The sequence below is a fragment of the Loxodonta africana genome, chromosome 23 (assembly GCF_030014295.1).
Source record: "Loxodonta africana isolate mLoxAfr1 chromosome 23, mLoxAfr1.hap2, whole genome shotgun sequence".
NCBI lineage: Eukaryota > Metazoa > Chordata > Mammalia > Proboscidea > Elephantidae > Loxodonta > Loxodonta africana.
The window spans coordinates 24,417,973-24,441,570 of NC_087364.1; the positions used below are offsets into that span (position 1 = coordinate 24,417,973).

The 23,598-nt window shown below is 39.3% G+C and overlaps 1 protein-coding gene across 4 annotated transcripts in view; it reads left to right on the top strand.

The window, feature by feature from the left end:
* Nucleotides 1-23,598, top strand: part of MIPEP (mitochondrial intermediate peptidase) — a 227,938-nt gene that overhangs the window by 108,354 nt on the left and 95,986 nt on the right. For all 4 annotated transcript variants that reach the window (XR_002786773.2, XR_010319113.1, XM_064275339.1 and 1 more), the window contains exon 14: nucleotides 280-389. Coding sequence is in view for 2 of the 4 variants with exons in the window: in XM_064275339.1 (XP_064131409.1) it covers nucleotides 280-389 (110 nt within the window). In the remaining 2 variants the exon portion in view is untranslated. The remainder of the gene's footprint in view (nucleotides 1-279; nucleotides 390-23,598) is intronic.

Here is a 23,598-nt window from a genome sequence, read left to right on the forward strand (position 1 = left end):
ACAGGTTTATTTGTAGAGGGTGTGAGCCATTGCTTTATAAGGTGTTTTATCCAGCTGTACAAATATTTTGTTTTACTTTTGATTTAAAGTAAAATACACAGGGTTATAATAAACTTCTCTGCAAATACGTACAATAATTGTATAGAAGTAAAATATTGATTTAATGAGTTAAGGTTTACCATAGTTCATCAGAAGTACAAACAAGCTTTAAAGGGTGAATAAAAAGAAAGCTAGGTTGATTTAATTTGTGCCAACTTTTTTCTTATTTCCCTATTTTAGGAACCAGATGCCCCACTGACTTTGCTGAGGTTCCTTCCATTCTGATGGAGTACTTTGCAAATGATTATCGAGTGGTTAACCAATTTGCCAGGCATTATCAAACTGGGCAGGTAGGAAAAAATGATAATGTCCTTTGGATACTTAGTCGATAACTTTGTGGATAAGAATCAATATGAAACTGGTCCTCAAACTGTGGGAATTGATCCAGTCCCCACCTTCCCACTTCTCAGTCAGTTCTGACACCAGCCGCCCATGCCGTACACCTTTTCTGACCACCTGGAGCTACGGCAGATCTTACAGGTTGAAAGGACACTGCCCTTTAGACTGCCAAATAGATGCCAGCTACAAGTTCGGGAGTCCACAGGACACCCTCACTTTCATCACTGTCTCCCCCCTCTCCTTTGGGCTCAGTAATTTGCTGGAACCACTTACAGAACTATACTTACGATTAGGGATTTATTATAGTAAAAGATACAAATCAGGATCATCATAAGGAAGAGATGCTTGGGCAAGGCCTGGGAGGGTCCCCAGAGTGAAACTCTCATGTCTTAAAGAGGGTGAACAGGAAGCTGTCTGAGCCACCATGTTCAGGGCTTTTATTGGCCGGTCCTGCGTGATAGGCTAAATCATGCCTCCCGAGGCCAGTTGATATTGGCCTCGCTGGTAAGTCTTTTCTGCTCTGGCCAGCTGATACTCTCCAGCACAAATCTTAAAGTGGGACCTGGAAGCCTCAGACCAAGGCACTCCAATTAGCCTAAGGGTTATTTCTCAGGAACCAAGGACAAAGGCCACCTTAACTTTTTTCTTAACCTTAACTTAAAGCTAAATTCTTTACCCCACAAACTGCTAATTTAATAGGCAATTTGATTAATTCTGTAAAGCAGCAGCTTTAAAACTGTTTGGTTTCAGGATGGCTTCATCCTTTTAGAAATTATTGAAGATCCTAAAAAGCTTTTCTGTGTGTGGGTTGTATTTATCAATATTTACCATATTAGAAATTAACATTGAAATTAAGAAAATATTAATTCATTTAAAAATAATAAACCCTTTCCATGTTAATTAACAAATTTTGATTAAAAATAACTATGTTTTTCACATAGTGAGAAGAGTAGCATTGTCTTATGTTATCTCTTTAATGTCGGACTTATCAGAAGACAGCTAGATTCACATATCTGCTGCTTTTTCAACCTGTGGATATAAGTTGTGTTGAAGTATATGAAGGAAATCCAGCCTCACACAGATATGAAGGTAGAAAAGGGAGGAGAATTTTAATAGCCTTTTCAGATAATTGTGGGTGTTCTTTGATACTATGCCAAAACTCAACAGTGGTGGTGTGTTAAAGTTTAGTGCAGTGTAGAATCTGAAACCATATCCATATAAGCTTTTCATACTCTGTTATATTAAATCCATTGGTCTGTTTTGCCCTTTGTATCTTTTACCCATGGAAAATATTGACAAAGTTTTGCATATGTGTTCCAGATGTTGACATATTTCATTATGCAGTATATTTTATTTGTTTGTTTGTTTATTTATTGTGCTTTAGGTGAAAGTTTACAGCTCATGTTAATTTCGCATACAAAAATTTATACACATTGTTTTGTGGCATTAGTTGCAATCCCCACAATGGGACAGCACACTCCCCCTTTCCACCCTGGGTTCCCTCTGTTCATTTGACCAGTTCCTGTCCCTTCCTGGCTTCTCATCCTGTCTCTGGACAGGAGCTGTCCAATTGGTCTCATATATCTGATTGAACTAAGAAGCATATCACTCACATGTATTCATCTTTGTTTTATAGTCCTGTCTAATCTTTGTCTGAAGAGTGGGCTTCAGGAATGGTTTCAGTTCTGGGTTAACAGTGCGTCTGGGGGCCGTAGTTTCAGGGGTTCTCATTGTGCAATATTAAAAAAAAAAATCACATTCATTAATATCACCACCAATCTCATCAGAAAAGCCTTTAAGTATGAGATGCTATCACGTTCACAGCGGTAAATAGGAGTTTTCTAAAATTCTAATTTTTGATTGAAAGTTAGATTTTCATTGGCTACAAATACTGTCATTTGTTTTCCTTGAAGTGCCAGGCTTACTTAATTCATTTTTCAGAAAACGTCTGCCGGATACCTAAGTCCGAATAACCATAGTTTGTCTTTTAGTCCTTCTTTCAAGTAAAAATCACATTCCATGGACAAAGTACCTAGTTTAGTTCATAACTCAATCACTTTTAGGAGTATCTTTTCCTCAAGACCACCATCGTACAGCAGAAATGTATCGTATTTATTTCTCATTTCATCACCCAGAATAATAAAAAGATATATACTCAAGGATTGAGATTTAATAAAATGAATGATTTTTCCTTTTTTTCACTGCTTCATCAAGGGCATTCTTAACAGAAATGAGTGTTGTTTTTTTTTTTTTAATTAACATTTATTAAGCTTCAAGTGAACATTTACAATTCCAATCAGTCTGTCACATGTAAGTTTACATGCATCTTACTCCCTTCTCCCACTTGCTCTCCCCCTATTGAGTCAGCCCTTTCAGTCTCTCCTTTCGTGCCAATTTTGCCGTCTTCCCTCTCTCTCTATCTTCCCATCCCCCCTCCAGTCAAGAGTTGCCAACACACTCTCCAGTGTCCACCTGATTTAATTAGCTCACTCTTCATCAGCATCTCTCTCCCCCACACTGACCAGTCCCTTTCATGTCTGATGAGTTGTCTTTGGGGATGGTTCCTGTCCTGTGCCAACAGAAGGTCTGGGGAGCTTTGCCGCCGGGATTCCTCTAGTCGCAGTCAGACCATTAAGTGTGGTCTTTTTATGAGAATTTGGGGTCTGTATCCCACTGATCTCCTGCTCCCTCATGAGTTCTCTGTTGTGCTCCCTGACAGGGCAGTCATCGATTGTGGCCGGGCACCAACTAGTTCTTCTGGTCTCAGGATGATGTAGGTCTCTGGTTCATGTGGCCCTTTCTGTCTCTTGGGTTCTTAGTTGTTGTGTGACCTTGGTGTTCTTCATTTTCCTTTGCTCCAGGTGGGTTCAGACCAATTGATGTATCTTAGATGGCCGCTTGTTAGCATTTAGGACCCCAGACGCCACATTTCAAAGTGGGAAGCGGTGTTTTTTTACTGAATGCGTATGGTGGTGAGGAATACCAGGACTGCTAGTACAGTTTCCTGACAAGGCATGACTGCTTTTACCCATCAGTGCTTTTGCACCATCAGGGCAAATGTCAGCACAGTGGAAAGGTGAAATGTCATTTGAGTATTATTGCAAAAACAGTTTTGACCTTGCAGAGTTATGAAAATATCTCAGGAACCCATAATGGCTTGCTGACCATACTTTGAGAACTGCCTATAAAGGAGTGGAAATTGTACTTAGAGGGAAATTCCTGATAAAATTGGGGCTTAAAAGAAATTTGACAGTTTAGCCTAACAAACATTTATCATGTGTCAGGTAGTTTATAAGTGCTGGGATACAAAGATAAATAGCACAGCCCCTCCCTCAGGAAGTTAAATTTCTAATGGGTCTGGATAGACAGGTAAGCACATAGTTCCAATACATGGTAGTGAGAGCTTTGATGGTAGCGATCAGAGAGTACATGACACCTGCAGCCTACGTCCTGCAGGAAATAAAGAAGGGTGGGAATTGGCCTCCAGGGCCAATGTTGACCTCCAGGCCATAGATGAGCCCTAAGGATCTACTGGTCTTTGAGGCATTTTATTAAAAATAATTTTCTTAAAGCCTCAATTGTATGGAATTTGACTAAAACCATATTTACTTAAAATGAATATCACTTTCCCATTTGCTTTTTTTTTTTTGGCTGTTTTTAAAATTGGAACTATGTTGTCCTGGAAAGAATTCCGAAAAGATTGAGTCTTAAATTGTGGCAAAGAGAGAGTTATGATGGCCAGCTTTTATTGTATGCTGGGTAAATTTGAACTGTTAGTGTTTTGTCAGAACTCTACTACACCCCACCCCCAGCACCAGAATCCTCTATTGTTGCCTTCCTGATTCCCCCCCTTTTTTTTTCTGTCCAGATTATGGTATCATAGACCTACAATACATCCATGTATTGAAAAATAGCTAGCCTTTATTATATGCCACATTACCATTTCGTCTTTAGAGCCATCCCATGACATAGCACTTTGTCCCCATTTTCCAGGTGAGGAAAAAAGGTCTATGGTAGAACAGGTTTCAGACTCGGGTCTCTTGCACTTCAAAGCCTTTGGTCTTTACGCTTTTGAATGTTTGTCCTCGTATTAATTTTTGTTTCATAAAACTCAACCGCAATGCCATATTTTCCTTTAAGCTTGTCATCAATATGTGATGTGCTTTAGTCTGAAAATTCTTTAATTTTGAGGTTTAATTTTAAATAGTGCATTGTAATTTTAAAATTTTTTCAGTTTTATAAAATAAACCCATTGCTGTCAAGTTGATTATGATTCATAGTGACCCTGTAGGACAGAGCAGAACTGCCCCGTAAGGTTTCCAAGGAGAAGCTGGTGGATTCAAACTGCCAACCTTTTGGTTAGCAGCCATATTAAAATGAAAGATATCTTATAATAAATTGCTGCTAATACAGCTATTAACATTATATAGCTTACCATCCACATGTGCATTGGAAAATACAATCTTTCTCGTCTCTGTGAACTTTGTTATGTAATATTACATCAGATAATGATTTTTCCTTTCAGACTATACCTCCTTAAGTGTAGTTATAAAATTCTACTCATCTTTAATTCCCAACACTTAGCATAGTGCCCAGCACATAAAAAGCACTAAAAACAGTCAAAGGAAAGAATGGAATCAGAAAAAGAAGCACCCAAGACACCTTTATTTGTGACTCTTTTTCTGATTATGTCTCCAGATGCACAATATGATTTGGTCATTTATTTTACATGATTTTATTTAACTATTATTGTCAACTGTGGACTAATGGATGAGTATCTGGATAACTAAGTGAATCTTCATCATAATCTATTTTGGTTACTAAGATGACAAAATTGAAATATTTGTCATCCAATTAACTACTTGTACATCAACATGCAAAGAATTACCCTGGGCAGTTGTGTAGAATTATCCTGGGCAGCTCTAGCATGCCAGCACGAGCAGTTCTGATGATCTACTCCCCAGTGAAACTGGTGAAAACTGTATAAAAAACAAACAAATAAACAACCATTTAAAGTCTCTGAAAAGGATCCTAAGGACAAACAGCAAATCAGGAAACATCTATTCAAGAACATTTACAAAAATTTGGTAAGAAAAGTGAGAGTCTGTGATATTTAAACCAAGACCATTCCTCCTGCCTGCTAAGTGAGGCAGAGACTCCTCTCCAGACTGCCACAGCCAAGGACACAGGGCTACCTTTCCCCCCAGTTCCCAGTCAGAGGGTGTTCTTTCTAGGATGCAGAGACATCAGCGTTTCTGATCTTGCCCCCAGCTACCTGTAGCTGAGGATAAGTCCCAGGAGAGTGCTATTGAGAGGTGAGGGGCTCTCTTTCACCCACCACACCACTCATGGAACAGAGTTCTGCCTTGGGCATGGTGCACTGAGAATACTGGGGCCCTGATAGCGCTTCCACTGTCTCACAAGGTGGTGGTTCCACGGCAGGACAGGCAAGCCAACAGGACCTCAGGATACTGCCCTCCGCTCCACTTAGCACTCAGCTCCTAGAATGGGGTATCACTTAGAGGGGAGCTTGCCATTGCCCCTACCCCAACTCCACAGCCCTGTCTCAGAGATTTTGCCTTGAGGGAGAAACAGGCCTTAAAACAAAAATGAAATCTGTTACCCTCAAGTCTATTCTGACTCAAGGTGACCTGATGTGCTACAGAGTAGAACTGCTCCAAAGTGTTTTCTTGGCAGTAATCTTTATGGAAGCAGTTCACTAGGTCCTCCTTCTCGAGAGCCTCTGGGTGGGTTTGAACTGTCAACCTTTAGATTAGCAGCCAGTTGCAAACCACTTGCTCTACCCAGTCTATTTGGCTTTAAAACAGCTCATAATCTCTTTCCAGAGAAATTGATTTCATTTGCAGCTAAGGTAGAGAAGTTTAAGCCTAATAATGCTCTCAATAACAGTGGAGGCTGTGGTGAAGACAATTGAGAGGAGCTTCCTGAATCTAATGAAGATACAGTCTAGATAGACTGTGTAAGAGAGCTGGGTGGAGGCTTCCTGGGGTCAGAACAAATTCAAACACTGACCTCAAAAACTATTCCTTCAAAGGAGCCACAATTTGATTGGATTAGTTTGTAAACTAAGTGCCCCAGGGCATTGTTGGAAACAATAGAGCTATCAATCTGTAATTAGTGCAGTTTAACAGCTGGCTGTAGTCAGGAAAAGAAAAGATGAGAGCCCTTCTAATATCACTGTCATCTTAGGGTGACTGCGGGCATATCAAAAGCTGTGCCTCCCTGAGGAGTAACATTAGAGACTTAACATTGTTTGGGGGGAAATAGACTTCATTGAAAGTATCCAACCAGTCACTAAATAAACAATAAGAAGTCCTGGAGCGGGAGAACTGTACCTAGAGTTGCCACAGTACAATCTAGAATGTCCAGTTTCCATCAAAAAATTATGAGCCATGCATGCAAAGAAATAGGAATGTGTAACCCATACACCAGAATAAAGGTAGGCAATAGGAACTACCTGTGAGAGTGACCAGATGTAACATTTAACAGAAAAAGATTTCAAAGTAACCATTATAGATATGTTCACAGAACTAAAGGAAAGCATGATTAAAGAAGTAAAGGAAGGTATGACGACAGGGTTATATCAAATAGAAAATATCAATAAGGAGATATATTTAAAAAAAAAATTCTGGAGTTGAAAAGTACAAAAACTGAAGTAAAAAAAATTCACTAGAGGGGTTCACCAGTAGATTTGAACGGGCAGAAGAAAGAATTAGTGAGCTTGAAGATAGATCAATAGAGATTATAAAAACCAAAGAAGAGAGAGAAAAAGAGTGAAGAAAAATGAACAGAGCCTCGGGTAAATATGGGGCACCATTAAGCTCACCAATATATGCATAATGGGAGTACTAGGAGGAGAGGAGAGAGAGAAGAATAAATATTTCAAGAAATAATGGCTGAAACTTCCCAAATTTATTGAAAAACAATAACCTATGCGTCCAGGAAGCTTAATAAACTCTAACTGGGGTCAATACAGAGACTCACAAACAGCAACATCATAGTAAAAATGTTGAAAAGTCAGAGACGGAGAAAATCTTGTTCAAAGAAAAAAAACTCAACCAAGAATCCTATGTTCACCAAAGTTATCATTCATAAATGAAAGGGGAATACTTTCCCAGATAAACAAAAATGGAAAGATTCGTAGCTAACAGAACTGCCTTACAAGAAATATTAAAGTTCTTCAGGCTGAAGACAAGTAACCCTACATAGTAATTTAAATCCATATGAACAAAGAGCATTGGTAAAGGAATTATGCAGTTATAACAGACACTATTGATGCATGCTGTGTATCCACTGGGGAAAAGCCAAGAGTAAGTCAGACAGTATCCCAGCACTCGTGGCATTTAATTCTCAGGGGAACTAAGGCAGCGCTAAAGAAGAAGGAAGCAAAAGAGATAAAGAAAAAGGAAGGAAAAACCCATACAAAGGCATGGGACAGTGAGAGAACAGCTTGTGGAGGTATGTCAGGGAGGTGTGTGTGGCTAGAGCAGCAGAAGGAGGAGAAGAGAGAGGGACAGAAAAAGACCCTGGAATGAAAGATTAGTAGAGTAAGACTGGGAAAGGCTGCATATTGTAAATAGGAGTTTGGACTTTCTCCTAGTGTCAGTGAGAAGTTATTAAAGGTTTTTGGGCAGGGAAGTGACATAACCTAATTTTTTTTTTTTCGTAAACTAACTCTTGTGGCAGGGAGGAAGATGGATTGGAGAGATATGAGATTAGAATTAGAGAAGGCTTAGCAGTGGCAGCAAACTGCCACAGTTCCCTTAAGAGTCAGGGCTGAAAGCAGTGCTGCTAGGACTACACTCTGAGGGCCACACAACACCCCTTTTTGTCTGAGGGTGTTTTCCTGGTACCTGAGCCTGGCTCATCTTGAGAGACATCTCCGACCCCTGCTCTCACTGACTCTGTTCTTGTTTCTAGAATTTGTCCTTGTCTCTGCACTCAAACTGCCCCCACACACCTTCTAATCACAACTCACTTACTGGGACCAACACCTCTGTTGCTGCAGTGATTTTCCTGGGATTGTTTATTACTGGGTTTTGGGCCAGACTTCCTTTGGGGAATTGTGTCTACTCCTTCTAGTCAGAGGCTCTCATACAACTCTGTCTCAACTCATTTTCTCATTAGCCTTTAGCAGCCAGCTTCTTTGGACTCCACCTTTGGACTTGCGACCTTGCTCAGCCTTGAGCAGGGCTTAAGTGAAGGTGATTGCATATGTGTACTCGAGAGATGCTGATGGTCTGGCCTACAGTGGGGTGGGCAGAGAAGCAGGATTCAAGGGCTGTGTGAAGACTTGATTGGAAGGACTTGAGAATACATACTAGGTATGAGATGAAAAGTCAAGGTGGAGATTCCATGAACAGAGAATTCTGGAATAGGGTCAAGTTTGAGAGGGAAGATGCTGAGTTGTTTTCTTGAGTATGTCAGTGAACATCATTGCTGTCCACCAGGCCATTGGTAATATAGGTCTGAAGTTCAGGAGTCAAATAAACACTGCAGATATTGGGAATAATTGGAATAGAGATGGCAGTGAAAATACAGTGAGATTAGAAATTACCCAGAGAGAAAAGCAAGAGACATCTAAAGAAACCAGCATCACTAGGAAAGGAGCTCTCTGATGGGCTTCAATTTTTTAAAGATATGAACACAGAGTATGAGGACATACATGTATAAGGCGTATATAGAGTACCATGAGCCTTTCAGAGTAATAACTTAAAAAAAAAAAATTACATCTTGGGTTGAAATTCACCAGAAACACTAACCGTTGCCATTGAGTAGATTCTGACTCATAGCAACTTCATAGGACAGAGCAGAACTGCGCAAAAAGGGCTCCCAAGGATGGGCTGATAGATTCAAACTGCCGACCTTTTGGTTACCAGTTTGTAGCTCTTAACCACCGCACCACCAGGGCTCCAGAAACAGTAAAGGCAATTTTAAAAATATTATCATCTATTAACAGAACAAGTAGAAGAGCAAAGAAGGGCTTGAGCCTCCGCTTGTAGGGTGATATAAAAAGTCCAGGAAAAGGCAGAGCTTCTCAATAGCTATTTTAAAAGAACCATTTTTGAACTAGATAGTTTTAAGCAAACAGTGCTAGGTCTAAAATATACTCTAAGATAGATGCGATAGGAAGAAAGCACTAAGCTTCTTTAAGTTTCCTGACTCAGATGACATGTCCAATTGGCTAAAGGGACTTGCAGACACAATCCCTAAAGAATTTAATGTAATTTTGTGATACCATGGAGAATGAAAAATGTGCCAGAAGGCAGAGACATATAAATGCCTTGATTTTCAAAAAGAGGGCTTGCCTCTTCTTGTCACTAATTAAGACACCAAGTGGATTGATTCTTTTAATTTTAAGGCAGCCTTAGCCCTAAGGACAAGGAGTTAATTCCCTAAGATTCAAGTCTTTGTAAAGTAAATGGCATTAAAGCCCATAAGGAAGAATAGCAGGCTTGCATCTTTATGCTTAATTTCCTATCCTGCTGCTTGTCAGGAAAGGAGTCATTTTTTAACACCAAAAGGTGTGCTCCAGAGAACTCTCGGAGTATAGGGTAATATTAATTTATTAACACCTAGGGTTTTTGACAAGTATTTAATCTGAACTAAGGCCAGTCATTAAGGCCAGTCGTAGCCAATACATTCCTCGTGGTGGAGCAATTTAGCAGCATGCTTATCAGATGTGCGGATGCCATCCAGCTGTCAGAGATAACAAATACCAGAGGTACTCATTCTAGATTCAAACTGTCTTAACAAGCCACAACATCACAGCTGAAGTAGAATTAACTGTGAATTCATCTGAAAATCATTGGCACAAGTATAGAAGGGTGAAGACTTGATAGCAGTTTACATGAAAAAATGAAAAAGTTCCCAGATTTTTAGACATAGTAAACGTAACCACCAGTCTAGTGACGTTTCCCACCAGTCTCATTTGATCTTGGGTTGCATTCTTGGAGATGTGATGCCTAAAGAACTAAAGGTTGTTCTCTCAGTGGTTCTGGCCTTCAGCCTAACCCCTTTCCAATTGTTCCCCATAAGCCTACAGGCAGCCTCACGCTTCTGAAAGCATGGTCATCGCCCCCCTCCCCCCACCCAAGTCATTCTAAGATGTGACTTCTTTCATGTTTTAATATTTCTGAAACTAGGACCTCATGTTAGCTATTTATACTTAATGGCATAGTCCTCCTCTCCCTCAAATCTGTTTTAAAATCACAGGTGCTTTTTCCAACTGTTGGGTTCTTGGATTCAAGAAAGTAGGATAGTCTTAGCCCCTTTGTCCAAAACTGAAAATGCTAAGCTTTTCCAATTTAAAAGCCTGATCATCGACCCCTCCCCCATCCCTAAATATCTTGTCGGATATATGGTTTCCAAAGATATTCTCCCATTCGGTAGCTTCTATTTTTACTGTTTTGGTAAAGTCTTTTGATGAACGAAAGTTTTTAATTCTTATGAGGTCCCATTTATTTGTCTTTTACTGTTTGTGCTTTTGTTATTATATTTGATAATTTGTTGTTAAAAGCTAGGCCTGAAAGTATTGCCCCTCCTTTTTCTTCTTAGAATTTCTTCTTAGAATTTTATGGTTTTAATTTTGACATTTAGGTTCCTAATCTATTTTGAATTTATTTTTGTGTATGGAATGAGGCATGAATCCTATTTCATTTTTCTGCATGTGGAAATCCGATGTTCCCAGCACCGTTTGTTGAAGAGACTCTTCTTTCCCCATTGAATGGACTGAGCACCCTTGTCAAAAATTAGATGTGTTGATTTATTTCTAGACTGTCAGTTCTATTCCATTGGTCTATATGTATATCATTATACCGGTACCAGGCAGTATTTTTTTGTTTTGTTTTTAAAGTGTGCTTTAAGTGAAAGTTTACAGCGCAAATTAGTTTCTCATTCAAAAATTTATACACAAATTATTTTGTGGCATTGGTTGTGGTCCCCACAATGTGTCAGCACTCTCCCTTTCCCTTTCCACCCCGGTTTCCTCGTGTCCATTCATCCAGTTTTCCCGTCCCTTCCGGCCTTCTCGCCTTTGCTTTTGGGCAGGTGTTCTCCATTTGGCCTCATATGCTTGATTGAACTAAGAAGCACGCTCCTCGCATGTGTTATTGTTTACTTTATATGGCTTGTCTAATCTTTGGCTAAAAGGTGGGCTGTGGGAGTAACTTCAGTTCTGAGTTATCAGTGTCTGGGGGCTACAGTCTTGGAGACTCCTGCAGTCTGTGTTACACCAGTAAGTCTGGTTTGTGTGTGTGTGTGTGTGTGTGTGTGTGTGAATTTGGATTCTGTTGTACATTTTTCTTGAGCTCTGTTCAGGACTGTCTGTTGTGATCCCTGTCAGAGTAGTCGGTGGTGGTAGCCAGGCACCATCTAGTTCTTCTGGGCTCAGGCTGGTGGAGGCTGTGGTTCATGTGGTCCTTTAGTTCTTGGGACTAATATTTTCCCTGTGCCTTTGGTTTTCTTTATTTTCCTTTGCTCTAGATGGGATGGGACCAATAGATGTATCTGCCTTAGGCTGGGTTTTCTAAAGAAGCCAAACCAGTGAAATGTATATATAGAGAGAGAGATTTATATCAAGGAAATGGCTCAGGTGATTTTTGGAGACCCTGTGTCCCAAGCCTGTGGGACAGGAAAGAGAATTCTGATTCACGTAGCTGCAGGGGCTGGCGAACCCAAGATCAGCAGGCCTGAGAGTGGGACTGTAGCAGGCTGTGAAGATCGACAGATCTCAAGATGGGCAGGCAAGCTGCTAGCTCAAGTCCCAAGAACCAGAGGTCAGATGAACAGGAGCCAGCTGCAGGGTCTAGAACAATCAAAAGCCCCAACAGAGCGAGCAGGAGGGAAGTAGGTGGTGGAAGGCAGAGAGATGAAGGGCGAGGGGGCAGTGAGCTGCCACAGACCCTGCCCCTGCCGGTACCTCTTAGCAGATTCCATCATGGGGGTGATCACATATCAAATTTCAACAGGAAAGTGATCACAACATTATACAACTACCAAAACACTGAGAATCATGGCCCAACCAAGCTGACATCACAGTATCTTAGATGGTTGCTTGCAAGCTTCTAAGACCCCAGATGCTACTCAGCAAAGTAGGATGTAGAACGTTTGCTTTATGAACTATGTTATGCCAATTGAACTAGATGTCCCCTGAGGCCATGGACCCCAGCACCCAGCTCTAGTAACTTTTTCCCTCAAGGTGTTTGGATCCATCTAGGAAGCTTCTTTGACTTTGCCTTGTTCAAGTTGTGCTGTCTTCCCCTATATTGTCTGTTGTCTTTCCCTTCACCAAAGTTAACACTTGCGTTAACAAGTTAGTGATTTCCTCTCCCCACCTCTCCTGTCCCTTGTAACCATCAAAGGTCATTATTTTTTTCTGTGTGTAAACCTTTTCTAGAATGGGAACTCCAGAACACTTAATTGTGCTCATGAGGAACCTTTACATAGATCAAGAGGCAGTTGTTCAGACAGAACAAGGGGATGCTGATTGGTTTAATGTCAGGAAAGGTGTGTGTCAGGGTTGTATTCTTTCACCGTACCTATTCATTCTGTATGCTGAACAAATAATACGAGAAGCTGGACTATATGAAGAAGAACTGGGCATCAGGATTGGAGGATGACTCATTAACAACCTGCGCTATGCTTGCTGAAAGTGAAGAGGACTTGAAGGACTTACTAATGAAGATCAAAGACCACAGCCTTCAGTATGGATTACCCTCAACATAAAGAAAACAAAAATCCTCACAACTGGACCAATGAGCAGCATCATGATAAACGGAGAAAAGGTTGAAGTTATCAAGGATTTCATTTTACTTGGATCCACAATCAACAACCGTGGAAGCAGCAGTCAAGAAATCAAAAGACACGTTGCATTGGGTAAATCTGCTGTAAAGGACCTCTTTAAAGTGTTGAAGAGCAAAGATGTCACCTTGAAGACTAAGGTGTATCTGACCCAACCCATGGTATTTTCAGTTGCATCCTATGCATGTGAAAGCTGGACAATGAATAAGAAAGACCAAAGAAGAATTGACGCCTTTGAATTGTGGTGCTGGCGAAGAATATCGAATATACTGTGGACTGCCAGAAGAAAGAAAAAATCTGTCTTAGAAGAAGTACAACCAGAATGCTCCTTAGAAGCAAGGATGGTGAGACTGCATGTTACATACTGTGGACATGTTGTCAGGAGGGATGAGTCCCTGGAGAAGGACATCATGCTTGGCAGAGTACAGGGTCAGCGGAAAAGAGGAAGACCCTTAACGAGGTGGATTGACACAGTGGCTGCAGCAGTGAGCTCAAGCATAACAACGGTTGTAAGGATGGCTCAGGAAGGGGCAATGTTTCGTTCTGTACTGCATAGGGTTGCTATGAGTCAGAACGAACTCTACGGCACCTAACAAGAACAACAACAAACCTTTTCTTGGGTTTTTATAATAGTGGTCTCATACAATATTTGTCCTTTTGTGACTGTCTTATTGCATTCAGCATAATGCCTTCCAGATTCATCCATACTGTAAGATGTTTCACGGATTCCTCATTGTTCTTGAACGTTGTGTAGTATTCCGTCGTGTGTATGTACCATAATTTGTTTATCCATTCATCTGTTGATGGACACTTAGGTTGTTTCCATCTTTTTATTATTGTGAATAATGCTGCAGTGAATATGGGTATGCCTGTGTCTATTTGTGGAATGGCTTTTATTTCCCTAGGATATATTCCAAGGAGTGGCACTGCTGGATCGTGTGGTATTTCTCTTTGTAGCTTTTTAAGGAGGTGCCCTATTGTTTTCTGTAGTGGTTATACCATTTTACAGTCCCACCAGCAGTGCATAAGAGGTCCAATCTCCCTGCAACCTCTCCAACATTTGTTTAGTGCCAGTATGTGGGGGTGCGATTGTATCTCATTATAGTTTTGATTTGCATTTCTGTAATGGCTAATGATTGTGAGCATTTCCTCATGTGTCTGTTAGCCACCTGAATGTCTTCTTTGGTGAAGTGTCTGTTCATATCCTTTGCCCTTTTTTAAATTGGATTATTTGTCTTTTTGTTGTTGAAGTGTTGAAGTATTCTATAGATTTTAGAGATTAGATCCTTGTTGGTATGTCATAGGCAATGTGTCTAGACAAGCTGACACATTTTGGGGGGACACAGTTCAATCCATAACAGGTCCCCTAGCATCATCCCTATTTTTTCTTCCATGATTTCTTTCATTTTAGGTTTTATATTTACGTCTTTGATTCATTTTGATTTAGCTTTTGTTTATGGTGTGAGGCATGGATCCTGTTTCATTTTTTTACAGGTGGACATCCAGTTTTGCCAGCGCCATTTGTGAAAAAGACCGTTTTTTTTTTTCCATTTAATGGACTTTGATCCTTTGTCAAATATCAGCTGACCAGAGGTGGATGGATTTACATCTGGGTTCTTGATTCTGTTCTCTTGGTCTCTGTGTCTGTTATTGTACCAGTACCAGGCTGTTTTGACTACAGTGGCTGTACAGTAGGTTCTGAGATAAGAGTACCAGGCTGTTTTGATTAATGTGGCTGTATAACCAATTGCCATGAGTCGATTCTGACTCATAGCAACCCTATAGGACAGGGTAGAACTGCCCCATAGCATTTCCAAGGAGCACCTGGTGAATTTGAACTGCCAACCTTTTGGTTAGCAGCTGTAGCTCTTAACCACTGTGCCACCAGGGTTTCCAAATTGTATGTTTTAAAATCAGTAAGTGGGAGTCCTCTTACTTTATTCTTCTTTTTCAACATTGCTTTAGCTATTTGGGGCTCCTTGCCATTGCGCATAAGCTTGAGGAATACACTTCTTTTTTTAAATTTGGTACTTAATTCTACAAAATATTTGTGGCATGAACACCTGTGAAAACACCACCTAGAAATAAAAAAATTACCAATTTGTTCCTTTGTGACCCCATTCCCTCCTCCTAGAAGTGAATTATAGCCCTGAGTTCTTATTCTTTGCTTTTATATGTAATTTTACCACATAAGTTATTTATGCCTAAGCAGTGTATCGTTTACTTTTATTTAATTTTGAGCTTTATAAAAATAGTATTATACTATTTATAATCTTCTGTGATGTACTTTTTCCAATTAACACATGATAATTTTTGGCTTAGATCTTAGAGGAGCAAAATCAGTGAAGCATATATATAAATACATATGGAGAGATTCATTTCACCAAGGAAATGGCTCACACAGTTGTGGAGGCTGGCAAGTTCGAAATACATGTGTAGGGTGTTAGGCTGGAGGCATTCCTGATTCACACGGTTGTAGGGGCTTATGAGCCCAAAATCAGCAGGTCAAGCAGAAGGTTGCTATCTCACCAGGTTGTGGGAGCAGGTGAACCCCAAAATCTGCAGGTCATACAGCAGGCTGCTGGCTCACTTCCCAAGAACCAGAGGTCAGAGGATGACAAGTCAAATGCAGGATCGAGAGAGAGTGAGCTTTGCCAGAACATTCATATGTATTACATGCAGGCCACAACCCTAAGGAAATTCCCCTTTCATCTGACTGGCTGCTCACATCGGATCACAAAATGGGGAATGGCTATATAATGTCTGCCAAATCGCTGAGAATCAGGGCCTGCCAAGTTGACATATAACATTAACTCTCACAATGATGGACTTAATTCTTTCATTTTGATATTTTTGAATTTAGCAATCTTTTCTGTATAGTTAATGCTTTTTGTATCTTAGAAATTTTTATTTCTGTAGAAGTCAAAGATATTTTTGTTTCCTTTTAAAAATTCTGATGTTTTTCCCTTCATATTCAAGTCTTTAATCAAGTTTAAAATTTTTTTGTTTAAGATAAGGTAGGAATCCAGTTTCATTTTTTCTTTATGGATGATATCCCTATGGTATTCTGGTACCATTTATTGGATGGTTTATTCTTTTCCAGTGATCTGTCATACACAATTGTCTTTTCATGAGATTTCTCTAACATTGTCCATCTTGATACCAGTACCATGGTGTCTTTAATACTATAGCTCTATAATAAGTCTTTATATCTGGTAGGACAAGTCTTCCTCAACTTGTTTTTCAAAAATACCTTGTTTATTCTTGGGCCTTTCCTCTTTCATATACATTTCAGAATCAGCTTATCCATTTTCTTGAAAAACCCTGATGGGTGTTTGGTTGGGATTACATTAAACCTATAGATCAATTCGGGAGAACCGATATCTCTGAGTATTGAATTTTCCAATCCATGAACATGGCACATTTCTCCATTTGTTAGGTCTTTTTAAAGGTCTTTAAATGAATTTTTTAAAATAATATTTTATTGTGTTTTTGGTGAAGGTTTACATAGCCGTTTAGGTTCCAGTTCAACAGTTTCTACACAAATTGTTCAGTGACATTGTTTCCATTCTTTGCAATGCGTGAACATTGTCATTATTTCCATTCTGGATGTTCTGTTTCCATTAATGTAGTTTCCCTGTTCCTTTACATTCTCATCTTTGTTTTAAAGTAATTTTTGACTGTTTGGTATCATATAGGTGATTTTTTAAAGGAGCACAGTACCTATGGGTGATATTATGTTTTTAGCCAGGTTGTTATTTAGCTACAAGGTGACCAAGGTTAGTTTCAGTTCAAGGTTTGATGAGTATCTCAGTGCAGTAGTCTCGGGGAGTCCTCTGGTCTCAACCAGTCCAGTAACTCTGTTTTTTTTTTTTTTAAAGAAATTTAAGGTTCTTTTCCACATTTTTCTTCCTTTTTATCAGGTTCCATCTATTGTGCCCCTGACTAGAATGGTTGGTAGTGACAGCCAGGCACCATCTAGTTCTTCTGGTCTCAGAGTAGATGATGCCGTGATTCTTTGTCCCATAGACTAGTTTCTTTGAGAATTTTGTTTTCTTCTTTCTCTTTTGCTCCTGATGAGTAGAGACCAATAGTTTTATCTTAGATGGCTGCTCACAAGCTTTTAAGACTCCAGACACTACTCACCAAATTTTTCAAAAGCTAAGAATTTTTTCCTAAGGGTCTTATTTATCTTTTGTTAAATTTAGTTCTAGATGCCATACCTTTTTGATACTATTGTAAATAGAACATTATTTTAAATTGTTTTATCATCGTTGTTGCTGGTGTTTAAAATGTAACCTGTCATTTAAAAAAAGGTATTGAGCTTATTTTCGGCAACCTTACTTAACTTCCTTATCAATTCTAATAACTTGTTAGTAGAATCTTTAGTTTTTCAACCAGATAGTTAAATCTGCTGCAGATCATGCCAGTTTTATTCTCCCTTACCAATCCACATCTTTTCTTCTTCTTATAGTACTGCACTTGCTAGCACTTCCGGTACAGAGTTGAATAGAAGCTGTAATATAGGCTTTATTTGCTTTGATCCTGATTTTCTAAAGAAAATGTTTTACCATAAAATAAGGATTTTTGCTGTAGGTTTTGGTGTTTAAGCTGTACGTTAGATGTTTTTTGTTTTTTAAATCAGGAGAAGGAAACTGCTGTCTATTTCCAGTTTGCTGAGGCATTTTTTAAATCAATAACGGGTATTGCATTTTCAGATTGTGTTTTCTCCTACATCTTTTGAAGTAATAAGATTATTCTTTTTTTCTTTAATCTGTTACTGTAGTAAATGTTAAATGCTAAGCCACTTTTACATCCCTAGATTAAGCCAGCTTGTTCCAAAATTATTTTTTTGTACACTGCTGTCTTTAGTTCCCTAATATTTTGTTGAGATGATTTTTACATCTATATTTATGAGAAATTGTCTTGTAACTTTTTTTCCTATTCTTTGCTAATGTTGATACTAAGCATATACTAGTTTCATAAAATGAGTTGGCAGGTGTTCCCTCTTTTTCTTTTCCGTACAAGCATTTTTATAAAATTGTAATAATCTGTTCCTTGAAATTTTGTCAGAATTCATCTATAAAGCCATTTAGAGTGTGTTACGTTCTCCATGAGAAGGTTTTTAAATTACCTATTCTTTAGTAGTCACAAGATTATTCAGGTCTTCTTTTCTTCTTAAGTACCTTTGGTAAGTTGTAATTTTCTTGAAATTTATCCATTTAATCCAAGTGTTCAAGTTTATTGCCATAAAGATGTTTATGGTATTCTCTTTTCCTTCTAATCTTGCTAAATTTATAGTTATGTCCTTTTTCATTTCTAATGAAATGTCTCATTTTTTTCTCTACCAATCTTGCCAGAGTTTTGTTTATTAGTATTTTTAAGATATGAATGCTAACATATGGAAACCCTGGTGGAGTAGTGGTTAAGTGCTACAGCTGCTGACCAAAAGGTTGGCAGTTTGAATCCACCAGGCGCTCCTTGGAAACTCTACAGGGCAGCTCTGTTGTGTCCTATAGGGTCGCTACGAGTCGGAATCAACTCGATGGCAACAGGAGAAGGAGGAAAATGCTAACCTTGCTTGTCTTCTCTATTTGGTTTAAGTTTCTTAGTTTCTGCTTTTACTATTACTCCCCCCTTTCCTCTTCTTTGTCTGTTTTATTTTCCCCCAGTTTTTTAAGGTAGACTCTTAATTAAGTTTCAGTCTTCTTCTTTAACATACACATTTAATGCTATACATTATAAACTGTGTGCTACAGTGCTTCAGCTATACCCTGCAATCTTAATACAGCGTATTTTGTTATACATTTTTAATATTGCCTAATTTCCATTATAAATTCCACTTTTACCAGTGAGTTGTTTGGATGTGTAGTTTCAAATTTTTAAACTTCAGCAAGGGAGTTATTTATCTTTTTGTTTGTTAATGTCTAATTAGTTGGTCAACTGGTATTCTTTGCAGTTTATTGAGATTTATTTTATGGCTTCGTATATTATCAGTTTTTTGGTAAATGTTCCATCTGTGCTTGAGTAGATTGTATATTTTCTAATTATTGGGTCTGGGATTTTATACAAGTTTAGTAAATCAGCTTTGTAGTTGGCGTTGTTCAGATTTTCTATATATAATTTTTTGATTTAGCAAAAATTGAGAGTTTACTAGGGTGGTGGATATATCGGTTTTCCCATTAGTTCTATCTATTTTTGCTCAGTTTATTTTGAGAATATCTTATTAGATGCATGAAGCTCTAGAGTCGTTACATCTTCCTGATGAACCGTTCCTTTCTTCCTCCTTTGTGATCCCCTTGATCATCACAATATTTCTTGTTTTAAAATCTGCTTCCCCTCCCCCCAGTCATAATTTTGAACATGTTATCAGGAGGGACCAGTCCCTGGAGAAGGACATCATGCTTGGTAAAGTAGAGGGTCAGTGAAAAAGAGGAAGGCCCTCAATGGGATGGATTGACACAGTGGCTTCAACAGTGGGCTGAAACATAGCCAAGATTATGAGGATGGCACAGGACTTGGCAGTGGTTCATTCTGTTGTACATAGGGTCACTATGAGTTGGAACCGACTCGATGGCACCTAACAACAGCAGCAACAAAATTTTGTCCCTAAGGGGCTCTGGTGGCACCGTGGTTAAGTGCTCGGCTGCTAACTGAAAGGTCGAGGTTGAACCCACCAGCTGCTCCATGAGAGAAAAATATGGCAGTCTGTTTCTGGAAAGATTACAGCCTTGGAAACCCTGTGGGGCAGTTCTACTCTGTCCTGTAGTGTCTCTGTGAGTCCAACCCGATGGCAGTGGGTTTTGGAATTTTGTCGCATAACGTTAATAATCACAAAGCATATCCGACTGGTTTTTTAGGGAACCTGACTTTTTGTGTAATTCTATCCATTAGCCACACTACTCTAGGTTTGTAGCTTAGTTGTCTTTCTCACAAAAAATTTATCAATCAGTGATGGAAATTACCGTTTAGTATGTTTTTTATTTTTATTATTTAATCTTCTGCTGCAATCTGTGGAGTAGGTACATAGTTACCTACACTTTATAGATGGGGAAACTGAGTCTCAGACAGGTAAGTAATTTGCCAAAGGTAACCAATAATTAGGAGAGAGTTGGTAGATCCATTACTTTCACATTAGAATTTTCTTAAATTCTACCAAATGCTAATTAAATCGGTATTATAACATTGTGGGATTTTTTTCTGTCTCCAGTTTATTCTAGTTAAAAATCCCTTAATATGATAGGAAATAACATATATTCCTAAAAATATGTCTCACCAAATAGCAGACCCATTTCCATTTTAAGTGGTACTTCTTAGGATAGAAGGATTCTGATGCTCTCATTTTAGAACTGTTCTGTGCTGCATCATTGCAAGGATTTAGTTTGTTGCCTTAGTTTGGGACAGTCAGCCCAAGGCTAAAATTGCTTAAGTTCCATTTCCAAGGAGACATGCAGACTTGTAATAAATCTTGTGCCGTCATTCTCTTTCCGGAGATGTGAACAAGGGTTGCAGGTAAAAATTATACTGCAACTAGAGCTAGATGAGTTTTGGCAGGTTTAGATTGTTTTTAAGCTTTTCTTATTTCAAGCTTTAATGCTTCTCAATTCTGTCTAGACAGGAGCGTTGGGCTGGCAAGCTGGGATAGCACTGATTCTGGCTCCATACTGCATGCAGGGACCTCCCATCAGTCACTAAAATTCTGAGACTTCATTGCTCTTTTATTTTTTTTTTAATTTAGAAATTAAGTTAATAATGCCTCCATACCAACCTGAAACATTTTGGTCTGTCAAATTTAAATGTAAAACTGCTTTGCAGACTGTAAAACACAGAATTATTGCAATTTTTTTAGAACAAATGGAAGTTAGACTTCCACCACACATTAAAATGTTTAAAGATGAGCCCTCTAAAACTCTAAGCTCTTCTGACCTTGCCTGTTTTTTTGCGCCATCCATGGTAATACGTAAGCATTTCTAAAGTCTCTTTTATCTCCTATTTCTAAGATCATCTTAGTTTATTGGAAAACACCACTGAAAAGCAAGTAAGTGAAAAGTAGTATTTCCGATGCAGACCTGAGGCTTTGTCTCCTTGGGCCTTGGCACAGTGTTTGCTCTGTGGGTGATGTGCCACTTGGGTTACCGAGGAGAGCACAGAGGCCAGTTCAGACGCCCGCCTCCGGTGTCCTCCCATTACCCGTGTGCAGGGCTGGCGTGCCCTCACACCCAGAGGCCTCGGCCTCAGCCCTGGAGATCCAGGCTGCTGACTTGCAGCCTGGGCAGTCTTGGTGCTTGGCTTGAAGCCTCTGCAGTACTCTCCTGTCTTGGATGACCATGTCTTAACAAGTTTCACATCATTAGATCCAGCACGTTCTCAGGGGACATCTATACGAGGAGCTCTTTGCTTCAGGAGTTGAATTATTACCATAACAAAAATCTGGACCAGGGAATGTCTTAACTTTTAAAATTTACGTAGCTTCTACCATAGTAAATTTTCTCAGGGGTTATAGTAAAACAAGATATTTTATCACAGTGCCTTGGCTCTGTAAGAATTTGGTGCCAGACTTATAACGCCTCATTACTTAGACAAGTGAGATTGTGAAATGACAGAAAATGTCTGGCAAATTGAGAAGGGTCCATATTTACAAGTCAAGTTGATGAGGAAATATTCAGAGAACCCAAAGTAGTGCCACGTTTGCTAAAGTGTTTGCTTTTTTGAATGTATTTCTTTCTAATTTTGCAACAATGTTGTGCTATCTTTATTATGAAAACCATTATTTTAATATTTTTGTTCTTAGATATGGTCAGCAGACACTGCTGCTTTTGTTTATCACAAGAGTAAAGTAAACAACTGCCTTTCTTTTGGTGGGGGTAACATCTCTGAGGCTCTGGACCACTAGCAGTGTTTGGCACATACGAAGCTCTGAGTAAAAGTTAGCTATGACCAGAGTGATGATGTAATTTATTGTCCAAGCCAAAATACTTTAAGAAAGAGAGGGGGCGCTATCATATCACACTATGACAGCGGACTTACCCTGGGACTGTCAGCCCACATGGTATGTGGTCACCTCATTGTAGCAGTATTTAGGACCTACTTGCCATACGAAGGAAACCCTGGTGGCGTAGTTGTTAAGTGCTACGGCTGCTAACCAAAGGGTCGGCAGCTCGAATCCTCCAGGTGCTCCTTGGAAACTCTATGGGGCAGTTCTACTCTGTCCTATAGGGTTGCTATGAGTTGGAATCGACTTGACGGCACTCAGTTTGCTTTTTGGTTTGCAATAGAAACAGGGACTTGGATTTCTTCCTAATGGGAAGTTAAGGCAACTCACAAGTTGATTGAATATATGTTATCTCATTCATACTTCATACTAATTTTGTTAGGAAGTATTTTTATCCTCATCTTACAAAAGAGAGAGCAGAGGATACCAAGAGACTTGCCTGAAGCCATAAAGCAATTAGTAGCCACAGAAATCCGGAGACATCTTACCTCACACCCAGTCCTTGTCTTTCATGTGGACGACCTCCCCACAGGCAGGAGGCTTCTCTGCCTGTATATTTAGGATGTTTTTATGTTCCTGCACCTTCCTCTTCTGAGCCATTGTGATGACTTTCTTTAATTTAAATTGGGGCACCTTAAACTTTAATGTGCTTGCAGATCACTGGAGAGCTTGTTAAAATGTAGATTCTGAACCAGTAAATCAGGAATGGGCCTGAGGGTTTGCATTTCCAATAAGCTCGCAGGTGATGCTGGTGCTACTGGTCTGTACTTGCTTTGGGCTTCATATACAGTAAGTCACCAGGTTAAGAATGTTCAACTTACGAACAGCTTGTACTTAAGAACAAACTGCCATAAAGCCTATTGTATTAAAAATTTGAGTTAAATACAATGGTTTATAATAAAGAACGTGTGCATTACTTTGTGATGCTCATGAAAACATTGCACGGCTTCAGGGGTTCATGGGCTCCAGCCTTTTTTAAGTTGGATGATGTTGCCGTTAGTACTGCGTTGAGTAACTTTGTATTTGGCTTAAATTTTCCTCTCGTAACTGTGCCTCCAAAGCATAAGCTCGATGCAACTGCTTCTGATGCATCAAAGAAAAGGAAGACGATCACCATTGAAAATAAAGTGGAAATATAAAAGTGATCAGAAAGAAGTGAGATGCCATCTGTAGTTGGAAAAGCATTAGGCTATAGTCAGCCCACGATCGGAAAAATTTTAAAGGATAAAGTGAGAATAATGGAACATGTGAAAGGCTCTGCCTGGTAAAACCTTCAGTTATTACTAATCAACGCAGTGGTTTAATTACTGAAGTGGAAAGGGTATCGATAATTTGGTTAGAAGATC